This window comes from Bos indicus, chromosome 4 (assembly GCF_029378745.1).
Source record: "Bos indicus isolate NIAB-ARS_2022 breed Sahiwal x Tharparkar chromosome 4, NIAB-ARS_B.indTharparkar_mat_pri_1.0, whole genome shotgun sequence".
NCBI lineage: Eukaryota > Metazoa > Chordata > Mammalia > Artiodactyla > Bovidae > Bos > Bos indicus.
This window is the reverse complement of record NC_091763.1, coordinates 99769301-99782621: the sequence shown is the minus strand read 5'-3', so window position 1 is coordinate 99782621 and position 13321 is coordinate 99769301. Positions and strand designations below refer to the sequence as shown.

The 13321-nt window shown below is 38.4% G+C and overlaps 1 protein-coding gene across 2 annotated transcripts in view; it reads right to left on the bottom strand.

Moving 5' to 3' along the window:
• The window catches only part of NUP205 (nucleoporin 205), an 80232-nt gene that overhangs the window by 48112 nt on the left and 18799 nt on the right, over nucleotides 1–13321 (bottom strand). For both annotated transcript variants that reach the window (XR_011566319.1, XM_019959142.2), the window contains exons 9-15: nucleotides 11213–11329; nucleotides 10867–11004; nucleotides 9160–9310; nucleotides 7452–7657; nucleotides 6280–6462; nucleotides 1717–1767; nucleotides 986–1195 (exon numbers count right to left, since the gene is read on the bottom strand). Coding sequence is in view for 1 of the 2 variants with exons in the window: in XM_019959142.2 (XP_019814701.2) it covers nucleotides 986–1195; nucleotides 1717–1767; nucleotides 6280–6462; nucleotides 7452–7657; nucleotides 9160–9310; nucleotides 10867–11004; nucleotides 11213–11329 (1056 nt within the window). In the remaining variant the exon portion in view is untranslated. The remainder of the gene's footprint in view (nucleotides 1–985; nucleotides 1196–1716; nucleotides 1768–6279; nucleotides 6463–7451; nucleotides 7658–9159; nucleotides 9311–10866; nucleotides 11005–11212; nucleotides 11330–13321) is intronic.

Below are 13321 nucleotides of genomic sequence, written 5' to 3'. Positions count from 1 at the left end.
ACAGTGTGCCTTCCCACTAAGCCAAGACTCCACAACCCAGAAGGGCTACTTACTAACCAATATTAATTGATGTGCAAGTTAAAACTTATTTCAATCCTTAACCTAAATCATCCCAATAAAGGATAGTGTATTTCCAACTGCCAAAGGTATATCATTTTTGGTTCAATTTTGGTCAAAATTTGTTCAATTACGGATTTAATGACTATGACTTCATATCAATTAAATGGTGGTGATGGTTGGTGATTCAGTAGTTAAGTCATGTCCTACTCTTGCGACCCCATGGACTGTAGACCACCAGGCTCCTCGGTCCCTGGGATTCTCCAGGCAAGAATACTGGAGTGGGTTGCCATTTCCTTCTCCAGGAGATCTCCCCAACCCAAGAATCGAACCCAGGTCCCCTGCACTGCAGGCAGATTCTTTACCAACTTAGCTATGAGGGATGCACACATTTTTTTTTTTTTTTTGGTATAACCAGACTCAAATCTGAAAATTACATGAGCAAACTGGGAAAAAGTTGAGAGAAAAACTAAGAACAGAAATTTAGAAAACAAGGACTTCTGAAGATAAACTAAAGAAATCAAACTTACGTGGCAAGGGTACTTATCCTGCTTTGAGCACGAGATGTGTTCTTGAAAATGCATAATAACCCTCATTTCTTAAATTGTACTGTATTTTATAAAGCAAATAGTAACACTCTCCCCTCTTTGAGACCATGATCAAAGCATCATCATACAAAAAGCCAGCAGTGTGCTTCTCTGTTATAAATCAATTAAATTACTGATCACTAAAGAGTCAGTGCTTTGGTTTTAATGCTTGAATGTATTTTTTAATACATTTAAACCAATCAGACAATGGATATGTCAGTGTAAGACTATAAATTTTACTTTCAAAAGCTAAAATGAATTTACAGCATCTCATACCTCTAATAAAAGAAAAAGCAGCAATAAAATAAATAAGGAGACAAAAGTTTTTCTCTGAACATAACCTTTTCAGCTGCTCTCCGGTAAGCCCTTGTACGGAATCGGAGAAACACAGAATCTCGCAGGAACTGCAAATAAGGGTCAAAACCAGGGGGCCGCAGTCCAGCACCCAGATTAGAAGGAAAGGAGCTCTCCACCAGGATACTAATTAGCTGGCAAAAGGCGCGAGTTAAAGGGTATTCTTCACACCGGGATTCTATTTCATTTAGTTCCACCTTCCAAAGAAAAATAAAGGAAATTCAGTAACATAAAACCACTAGCTTTAAAGTGCAAAGCATTTTTCAGACTTTAACTCATTACTACCGGTATACTATCACACTCAAAGACCCACAAAGACATTACCATTTTTCTATTTAAAGGTAAAGATACAAAAGTTAAAAACAGATATCAAATGTTTCTTTTAAAAAAAAGAGGAAGGGGGCATAGAGAGAAAAAAGGAAACTTAAACAAGTAAATTCACACTTCACAGCTGACCCAAGTAGCCAAATTAAACTGAGTTCAAACCAAACTTTCAGTCTTGATGGCTGCCACTAACATACTTTTCCAGCTCTGAAACCAAAAGTGTTTTGACCTCTTTCATAAAGTTTCATCTACATTTCAACACAGAAAATCCTCAAATGAAAACACATCAAATTTGAAAACTACAGAAACTTAATACGGTAAGAATATATTTTTCTTAGTCTTTTAATCATGTGAATGCATGACTATAGAATTTAAACTAAAAGGAAACTTTTACCTCAATACCAATAGCTTGCCTCTGGCTTGGAACCCGAACGGTCTGCAGTATCTTAAAATAATAAGAAGAATGTGCTGTTAGCAGCATTCCTCATTGATCAGTGAAAATCAGTGGCTTTCAATAATATAATAGTCACGTACATCACCCACCACATCTGTACGTCTTAGTGTCGATCAGAAATGACAACCGAGAAGTCTCCAGTGAACTTTCATGAGCAACTGTGTCCACATTCAGGGAGAACTTCCAATTACTTGGGCTTCAGAAAACTGGTAATTTCTTAAGTGCACACAAGATGTATTTTCAACAAATTTATTCTCAGATATTTTAGGCATAAACCTTAAAAGGATTTATGGGATGAAATCTCACCAATGTTCAAGACACTAGTCTTGTTCACAACCAGCCCTACTGTTGGCACCAAAAAAACAAGAAGTAAATTTGTTAAGAACAGGTCTCTTATGTGAACAGAAGTTTTGGGTTAAGAAGTTCTGTCCTGACCTTGCTGGAGGCATAAATAGTCTGGTATATAATAATTATACTCAATGTCAATACTTTATTTTTTGCAAATTCCACTATTAGGTGTAATCCTCTTTAAGGAAAAAAAAAAGCCTTATCTAAGACAGAAATGTCTAAACCCAATCACACATATCTCAGGAATAAAGAAGCACTAAGCACTCAGGACTGACAGAATGTGGTCCACTGGAGAAGGGAATGGCAAACCACTTGAGAACCCCATGGACAGTATGAAAGGGCAAAAAGATAGGACACTGAAAGATGAACTCTCCAGGTCAGCAGGTGCCCAATAAGCTACAAGACATCAGTGGAGAAATAACTCCAGAAAGAATGAAGAGACGGAGCCAAAGCAAAAACACCACCCAGTTGTGGATGTGACTTGTGATGGAAGCAAGATCCAATGATGTAAAGGGCAATACTGCATAGGAACCTGGAATGTTAGGTCCATGAATCAAGGTCAAACAGGAGATGGCAAGAGTGAACATTGACACTTTAGGAATCAGTGAACTAAAATGGACTGGAATGGGTGAATTTAACTCAGATGACCATTATATCTACTGCTGTGGGCAAGAATCCCTTAGGAAAAATGGAGTAGCCATCACAGTCAACAAACAAGTTCAAAATGCAGTCCTTGGATGCAATCTCAAAAACGACAGAATGATCTCTGTTTCTTTCTAAGGCAAACCATTCACTATCACAGTAATCCATGTCTATGCCCTGACCAGTAATGCTGAAGAACATGAAGTTCAAGAGTTCTATGAAGACCTGCAAGATTTTCTAGAACTAACACCCAAAAAAGATGTCGTTTTAATTACAGGGGACTGGAATGCAAAAGTAGGAAGTCAAGAAACACCTGCAGTAACAGGCAAATTTGGTCTTGGAGTACAGAATGAAGCAGGGCAAAGGCTAATAGTTTTGCCAGGAGAACGCACTGGTCATAGAAAACACCCTCTTCCAACAACACAAGAGAAGACTCTACACATGGACATCACCAGATGGTCAACACCTAAATCAGACTGATTATACTCTTCTCAGCCAGAGATGGAGAAGCTCTATAGAGTGAGCAAAAATAAGACTGGGAGCTGACTGTGGCTCAGATTATGAACTCCTTATTGCCAAATTCAGACTGAAACTGAAGAAAGTAGGGAAAACCACTAGACCATTCAGGTATGACCTAAATCAAATCCCTTGCAATTATACAGTGGAAGTGAGAAGCAGATTTAAGGGACTAGATCTGATAGACAGAGTGCCTGAAGAACTATGGATGAAGGTTCATGACACTGTACAGGAGGAGGGGATCAAGACCATCCCCAAGAAAAAGAAATGCAAAAAACCAAAATGGCTGTCGGAGGAGGCCTTATAAATAGCTGTGAAAAGAAGCGAAAAGCAAAGGAGAAAAGGAAAGATATACCCATTTGAATGCAGAGTTCCAAAGAATAGCAAGGAGAGATAAGAAAGCTTTCCTCAGTGATCAATGCAAAGAAATAGAGGAAAACAATAGAATGGGAAAGACTAGAGATCTCTTCAAGAAAATGAGAGATACCAAGGGAATATTTCATGCAAAGATGGGCTTAATAAAGGACAGAAATGGTATGGACCTAACAGAAGCAGAAGATACTAAGAAAGGTAACAAGAATACACAGAAGAACTATACAAAACAGATCTTCACAACCCAGATAATAACAATGGTGTGATCACTCACCTAGAGCCAGACATCCTGGAATGTGAAGTTAAGTGGGCCTTAGGAAGCATCACTATGAACAAAGCTGGTGGAGGTGATGGAATTCCAATTGAGCTATTCCAAATCCTAAAAGATGATGCTGTGAAAGTGCTGCACTCAATATGCCAGCAAATTTGGAAAACTCAGCAGTGACCACAGGACTGGAAAAGGTCAGTTTTCATTCCAATCCCAAAGAAAGGCAATGCCAAAGAATGCTCAAACTACTGCACAATTGCACTCATCTCACATGCTAGTAAAGTAATGCTCAAAATTCTCCAAGCCAGGCTTCAGCAATACGTGAACCATGAACTTCTAGATGTTCAAGCTGGTTTTAGAAAAGGCAAAGGAACCAGAGATCAAATTGCCAACATCTGCTGGATCATCAAAAAATAGAGAGTTCCAGAAAAACATCTATTTCTGCTTTATTGACTATGCCAAAGCCTTTGACTGTGTAGATCACAATCAACTATGGAAAATTGTGAAAGATATGGGAATACCAGACCACCTGACCTGTCTCTTGAGAAACCTATATGCAGGTCAGGAAGCAACAGTTAGAACTGGACATGGAAAAACAGACTGGTTCCAAATCGGGAAAGGAGTACGTCAAGGCTGTAGATTGTCACCCTGCTTATTTAACTTATATGCAGAGTACATCATGAGAAACGCTGGGTGGATAAAGCACAAGCTGGAATCAAGATTGCCGGGAGAAATATCAATAACATCAGATATGCAGATGACACCACCCTTATGGCAGAAAGTGAAGAACTAAAGAGCCTCTTGATGAACGTCAAAAAGGAGAGTGAAAAAGCTGGCTTAAAACTCAACATTCAGAACACTAAGATCATGGCCTCTGGTCCCATCACTTCATGGCAAACAGATGGGGGAACAGTGGAAAGAGTGACAGACTTTATTTTGGGGGGCTCCAAAATCACTTCAGATGGTGACTGCAGCCATGAGGTTAAAAAATGCTTACTCCTTGGAAGGAAGTTATGACCAACCTAGACAGCATATTCAAAAGCAGAGACATTACTTTGCCAACAAAGGTCCATCTAGTCAAGGCTATGGTTTTTCCAGTGGTCATGTATGGATGTGAGAGTTGGACTATAAAGAAAGCTGAGCTCCAACGAATTGATGCCTTTGAACTGTGGTGTTGAAGACTCTTAAGAGTCCCTTGGTTTTAAAAAAAAAAAAAAAGAGTCCCTTGGATTGCAAGGAGATCCAACCAGTCCATCCTAAAGGAAATTATTCCTGAATATTCATTGGAAGGACTGATGTTGAAGCTGAAACTCCAATACAGTGGCCACCTGATGCAAAGAAGTGACTCATTGGAAAAGCCCTTGATGCTGGGAAAGATTGAAGCCAGGAAGAGAAGGGGACAACAGAGGATGAGATGGCTGGATGGCATCACCGACTCAATGGACCTGAGTTTGGGTAAACTCCGGGAGTTGGTGATGGACAGGGAGGCCTGGTGTGCTGCAGTCCATGGGGTCACAACGAGTCGGACACGACTGAGCGACTAAATTGAACCGAAGCACTGAGGACAATAATAAGCGCTGACACGCTTCTGAATGAAAACAATGAAGTATCAATACTGAAAGAAAAGTGGCCCAGCGTCTCCCCGCACATATCAACTTTCTTCATTTTTATAAAGTATCATTAACACCTTCAAGACACATATGTTAGAAATCAACTAGAATGCTGCTTCAAAACAGTAGCTTCTACCAATGTGTCTGAATCACAGTTTCCCTTATGTCATATTATTTTGAAGACAAATGCAAGTTCCACCTAACCATTTCTCTAGAAATATCTCTATAGAACACATTCTTATTTTCCTTTTTTACTCCATCATTTATAGAATAAGTCCATCTTGACATAAAAATTCCAATAGGGCTTATATCTAAAGAAATAAGAATTGATACGACACTTTACTTGACTGTTATAAGACAGGAAGGGTCACAGAAGGAAGCAGTTAAAAAGAAAACTAGGCATCCCCCACATTTAATGAGTACAGATGACTTCTGAAGGCTTATTGCAGGCTGGTACCCAAAGACAGACTTGAGGAATTCTGTCCATTTATTAATCTTACACACACTGAATAACAAAGTCTTAAGAAAAAACCAATCTCTAGTAACCCAGTAAAGTTGTCAACTGATCCAAGAGAAAAATCCAAGCCTATTAGTTTCTGAAGTTACGCTTAGTACCAAAATCATAACTTTCCATTTAGGAAGTTCACGGTGTACTTTAAGTTTCAAATAGATGCACTTGCTTGTACAATAGTATTAAAACTCACTTCCAAACTGCAGTAATGTAAATAAGAGAGCACACAGTACTACCTGAGTATACTCTAACGACTGCCAGAGAGAAGCAGCAATTTCAGGAGATTTTCCAAACGCTGCAAGTGTCTTCAGTAGTTCGGCCTTTAGTACAGGAGGGATACTGCACTGCAGGAGGCCCAGAATCACCACCACGGGCGTCCACTGAGGATGCTCACAGAGTGCCAAACGAGCATTTTCACTCTGTGAATTGAACACAAAAAGATCAAGACAGGCTTTGCATGTTTAAAAGCTAAGAAAAATGACCGGTAAAATCATCTAAATTGCTAACACTTACACTGAGTATTCACAGGCTCAATTAACACGTACTGAAACAGAGCAAATGCTTGAACTCTACCAGTAGATCAAATCAGATCACAAATTCAGTTAACATAAAAAAATGGAGAGAAAAATAGCTTTTACTGAATTACAGCTCTAAGACTAGAAAACAATATATACAAATGGAGATAAACCGTCTTCCAGGGTCACATAAATCTTACCTAGGCATTCTAAACCCTTTCTGGAACAATGTCATATATAAATGAGAAAAATGCCTTGTCCTTTTCTGAGAAAAAAAATAGAAATACACACACACACACACACACACACACATAGTACCAAGTATCACTCTAATTTAATTCAACAGTAAATAATTACAAACTTTATGTTTTGACTGAATAATGTTTAGCATTATTGGAAAAACCAATAAAGTTAGAAGACACTCTTCCTGTTCTTCTGAGAGAATGTCAGCCAAAGGAACTTAGCTTTGCACTAGCAAATAACAGAAACAACCAGAAGAACAAATGGGACCTAATTAAACTTAAAAGCTTTTGCACAGCAAAGTAAACCACTAACAAAATGAAGACAACCTATATACAGAATGGGAGAAAATATTTGTAAATGAAATGACCAGTAAGGGATTAATATCTTAAATATATAAATAGCTAAATACAAACAACACGATTAGGCTATTATTTTCATACACGCTTCTGGCAGTAAGCAGGGAATACCACACCCTTTAAAGGTGAAGAAACAAAGAACTTAGAAGAACAGAATGCCAAATATAAATGCTAAATTTATCACTTATAAGCTTTAAGCCACTATAAGAAAACTTGGGGGCTCCTTAAAATGCCACCGTGTTAGAATACAAATAAAATTATACTGTACTCACATGAGGCGGGTGGGTTACCTACCCAAGTAATGATGGTAGATGTCAGCTGCAGAAAAGCAATCAACCCATCTTGCTCCTTCTGGGTGATACCACGTGAAGGGAGGTGACGGTACTGGACACTATCGGCACTTGGAAGATCCTTCCGGAGGTGCTCGTGGTAAAGCATCAAGGAGTGAAAGAAATGTTCCCAGGAAACAGGACTGCCACCTGCTCCCTGAATATTTTCAACTGTAAAGAAACACAGCACAGAATTTCCTTTCAAAACTGTCTAAGTACCTGCTTGGAAATGGAGGGAGAAAATAAACATAAAACAATACATTTTGTTTGCCTTTGTCCTAGATATGTTGTGTGTTGAAAATCGGTTAGAAATCCTCTGTAAACTAAAACTCTGGATTAATTTTTCCTGGGACTAAGACATGGGTAGTGCCTATGCAAGTACAAAGGCAAATTACTTTGGATGTCAGTTGCCCTGGCCTGCCCTGCGTGTATGCTCAGTCATGGCCAGTGCTTGGCAACCCCATGGACTGCAGCCCACCAGGCTCCTCTGTCCATGGGATTTCCCAGGCAAGAATACTACAGTGGATTGCCATTTCCTTCTCTAGGGGATCTTCCTGATCCAGGGATTGAACCCACATCTTCTGCATCTCTTGCACTGGGAGGCAGATTCTTTACTGCTGAGTCACCTCGGAAGCCCTGAATGTCAGTTACCTACTTCTAACCCAGGACGTTTCTCTGTGTTGTCATGTAACTATTCAGGGCTGCTTTTCCCATGAGCAGTTCCCAAATGTTGAGCTTACATTAAATTCCCAAAGAGATAGATAACTACAATCTTGATTAGCAGATTACAGTACTCTATTACATACTAAGCACTGAGAATAAAAGCCTAGCAGACAAGACAAAGAAGCCTTAACAAAAGGGTCAAAACCCCAGTCTTGGAGTCAGGCAGATCTCAATTATGGCTTGCCTATGCCTTGTGACCTTAAACTACTTCACTTTGCTAAACCTGTTTCCTCAAATGTAAAAATGAAAGTAATCTACCTGACAGATATTTAATAAATATTTGTTTCTCTTCCCTTTTGCACTATCTTTGGTGTAGTTGGCGGTTAGTCACTAAGTTGTGTCGGACTTTTGCGATCCGGAGGGCTGGAGCCCATCAGGCTCCTCGGTCCCTGGGATTCTCCAGGCAAGAATACTGGAGTGGGTTGCCATTTCCTTCTCCAGGAGATCTCCCCAACCCAAGAATCGAACCCAGGTCCCCTGCACTGCAGGCAGATTCTTTACCAACTTAGCTATGAGGGATGCACACATTTTTTTTTTTTTTTGGTATAACCAGACTCAAATCTGAAAATTAAATGACCAAACTGGGAAAAAGTTGAGAGAAAAACTAAGAACAGAAATTTAGAAAACAAGGACTTCTGAAGATAAACTAAAGAAATCAAACTTACGTGGCAAGGGTACATATCCTGCTTTGAGCACCAGATGTGTTCTTGAAAATGCATATTAACCCTCATTTCTTAAACTGTACTGTATTTTATAAACAAATGGTAACACTCTCCCCTCTTTGAGACCATAATCAAAGCATCATCATACAAAAAGCCAGCAGTGTGCTTCTCTGTTATAAATATAATGTATACGCCCAGTAGAACCCAGCACAAATAACCAAATGCTTTAACAGGTAGAAGGATACTGAATGTCATGACAAACTTAGAAAACATCTAGATTTTTCTTACCATGACTGCTCCCATTGACTTTGAGCAGGCTGAAACAGTAGTGGGCACACTGGGGCCCATTGGCCAATCCCTGCAGCATCTTCAAGTAAGGAATATAAATAGTTGGAGGCAACAGGTCACCCATTTGCCTAACAAACTTTGACAAGACAACCTGAAATACGGAGAAGCCAACAGTTTACATAAAGCATAGCTTAACTTTAAGCCAACACGGAGTAGCCAATAAAGACTACATATGAACCAAAACTAAGTACTCTCATTTAACTTTCCCCAAGACAAAATAATCTGGAATTCTATTATGAAAAACTGCATTTCCAAGGTTATCATTAGTAATTTAATGCAACTACAGAATATCTTTGTGAACCCAACGTACATCTAAATGCCACAAACACAAACTACTGCTCATATTCTAAATATGTAAAACAATTGAAGAATTTACTCATCTAAAATTAACCAGCAAATTCAAAGATACACTTAGAACCCAGAGTTCCTAAACCCCACTAAAACTTAGTACGAAGATCTAGGATCCTAGAAGAATTTTTGATAGTAACCTAAACATACTGTTTTATCTTCTTGCAGATACATGTTTCTATACTGTTCTTTAAGTTCACTTCTTAGGTTTCTCTTTTCTCCTGCTTAAGCCATAAATCTATTATCAACAACTAAATATATTACTTAGACTAATTAGTTGGAACCCAAACCAAAAATGTCACACATCTCTGGAAATTTTTGTTAAATCTGTTGTGTTTAACAATGATCTTATGATCATATAGAAAAATATCCTTATTTTCAAGAGATATTAACAACCAATGAGAGGTGAAAAAGTCATGCTGCCTATAATTTACTTTAAAATAACCCAGCAAAAAAAAAAAAGCAGTAGAAATAACAAGAGCAGAAGTAAACACAGCAAGATGTTAACAGCTATTAAATTAAGATACTGGGTGTTCACTATAATTATTCTCCCATATGTTTGAAAATCTTCATAATGGAAATTATTTTAATCTCTAAAGAATTTTAATAAATCCTTCCCTGAAATATATCTTTTAAGTGAGGAAAAAAGTGAAACAATAAACGTAAGAAATACAGTTTAAAAAAGGGGGTCTTGACCTTTGCCTCTTAGCACAAATGAAAATTATAGTCATGGCATGAAACCATTTAAAATAGAAAATCCCAAAAAGATGAAGACAGATATGGTAATCCCTCTGATTTGCTAATGCATAACATATTTTAAAAGTTAATACAGGATAGAAAATGAACTTTTTCCTACACTATCTACTGACTCATAGGCATTTTGGCATTAATTATAACTTCTAAGCCTTTTTCCTTCAGTATTTGTACCTCTCCTATCTTACCCAACTTGCTAAGAAAGATGGATATTCATTGTTATGTCTACAGAGAACAGAATAAGCTAATAAATATTAATTTTAATTAGTCACTTATTTAGTCATACACTTATTTAGTGACTCACAATGAAACTAGACACTTTTCTACAACTAATGATTCAATACATAGCTAGCATCTAATAAAAGGCTGACTGTATAAACTTTGAAATGATCAGATCAATTTAAGAGTTTCCATTTCCTTAAATAAGTATAAACGCCTAAAGGTTACAAGTGTTCATTTTGCATGAACAGCAATAACATGAGGAAAATACCATTCTTCATGTTTTAATGATTTCCAAGGTAAAAAGTAGGAAAACCAAGAGCTCACCTGGCGTTGAGGGGGTCGCTGGTGAGCCACTCCAAGATAAGAACCCAGGATAGTGGAAGTCTGAAGAGGCTCTGACGGACACCAGTATTCCAGGGCAAGTTCCAAATTGAAAGGATTCTTTTTATACAGCTCACCAATCTGCAAAGTGTAAACAAAAACTGTGTGAAAATGTCTGTAACTCAAAAACTACTTTTAAATAAAAAGTTACATTTTATTGAATTCATCTGCGTGTTTAAGATATTAAGCCTGAACCTTTCCAAAGTTAGGGAAAAAAGATCTGAAATTTTCCAAAGTTAGGGGAAAAGTAACAGAGAGAGGGAGATGATGATCCAATATAACAACTTACCAAGAGCATTAAGTGTTCCAGATCCCTTCTAAGCGAAATGGGGGGATCGTTCCCCATCTGCATACTCATGTGAATCATTCGAGCATCTTCATCTGCCCGATTCCTCAACTGCTTCACCTATGAAGTTTATTACAGGCAGTTCATATGTAAATTTATTACATGGGTTAATAATAATGAAACAGAAAATCAGGCAACTAAGTTATTACATAAAAGAAAAATATTGTTTAAATATCAACTCCACTTTAGTCGTGGAAATGAATATACCAGGAATTTTATTACAATATTATATTATCTATGATTTCTAAGATCTTAAAACTCAGTGCAATTCCCACTATAGATAATTTTAACTACAGTGTTTCTCAATTACTGACATTTTGGGCAGGGCACTTCTTCACTGGGTTGAATGATTCTGAACATTTAGCATTCCTAGTACTACTTAGCGGAGAAGGCAATGGCACCCCACTCCAGTACTTATGCCTGGAAAATCCCATGGACGGAGGAGCCTGGGACGCTGCAGTCCATGGGGTGGCTAAGAGTCGGACATGACTGAGCGACTTCACTTTCACTTTCCACTTTCACGCATTGGAGAAGGCAATGGCACCCTACTCCAGTACTTTTGCCTGGAAAATCCCATGGACGGAGGAGCCTGGTAGGCTGCAGCCCATGGGGTCGCTAGAGTCAGACACGACTGAGTGACTTCACTTTCACTCTTCAATTTCATGCATTGGAGAAGGAAATGGCAACCCACTCCAGTGTTCTTGCCTGGAGAATCCCAGGGACGGGGAAGCCTGGTGGGCTGCCGTCTGTGGGGTCGCACAGAGTTGGACACGACTGAAGCGACTTAGCAGCAGCAGCAGCAGTAGTACTACTTAGTGACTACCAATATTGACTACAGTCAATATTAGTCTAGACTAACAATTAGGAAAAAGTTAAAGCCTTAACCTTTTCTAAAGCTTTATTTCCACAAATATAAAATGAAAACATTTCTTTCTACTCAAAATTTTCAGCATGTCAGTCTATCATGTCCTTCAAGGCTGATGAGGTCTGAAGTTATCTGTTAAATTCTCCTTGACTATTCTAGTCTAAGTGAGCTATTCTTAGCCTAAAAGCCACAGCAATTTACTGTCTATACCTTCGTTTACTTCCTATTACCATCTATATTTTTCTGTGTGTATTTTTCTGTATGTATCTTATTTCTCCAACTAGACTATATATACATTCTTTGCTGGCAGGGAATGAGTCTCCTACTTATTTGTCTTCTTTACAATTCCTAGCATAGTTACCTGGAACACAGGAGGAATTCAATGAACACTTGATTTATTATAGGATGAGTAAGCACTTAACTCTGTTTGCTAAAGACCCTGATGCTGGGAGGGATTGGGGGCAGGAGGAGAAGGGAATGACAGAGGATGAGATGGCTGGATGGCATCACCGACTCAATGGACATGAGTTTGAGTGAACTCTGGGAGTTCGTGATGGACAGGGAGGCCTGGCATGCTGCGATTTATGGGGTCGCTAAGAGTCAGACACAACTGAGCGACTGAACTGGAACTAGACTCTCTCTTTTACTTCCTGCCACCACTTCCTTGGCACAAGATGGCACACAGAAATATGCTATGAAGGAACTGTCTGAAATGGCTCTAAGAATCCCTTTCTGGAACAAAGCTATAGCTCCAGCACTTTATTTAAATGTAACCTCACACTAGAGGTGGGCAGGGCACCTGGGCCTTATTATTAAAAAAAAAAAAAAATTAAAGAAAAACTAACCTTTGCATTAGTTTCTTAAACCCATTACCTGTATCGATGTGGAGGTCCATTTTACACGCTACAATTAAGTGTTTAAACATTTATCTATAAAACTGGAGATTCTCCACTATGCATCTTCCAAATCATGTATAAATAGCATTAAATAAGGCAACCTTAACACTGATTCCTCAGGATAGCACGGAGTTAATAATTTTCTGCCCACAGAAGCATTTTCACTTGCTTACTACTTTCTCATTATAAACCACTCTCAATGTCAAATATTACTTCCTTTTAGTTTATTCTCGGTTAATGAGTCTTATATTATCTTCTACCACTCTTACTCACCCTGCATTATTACACTTA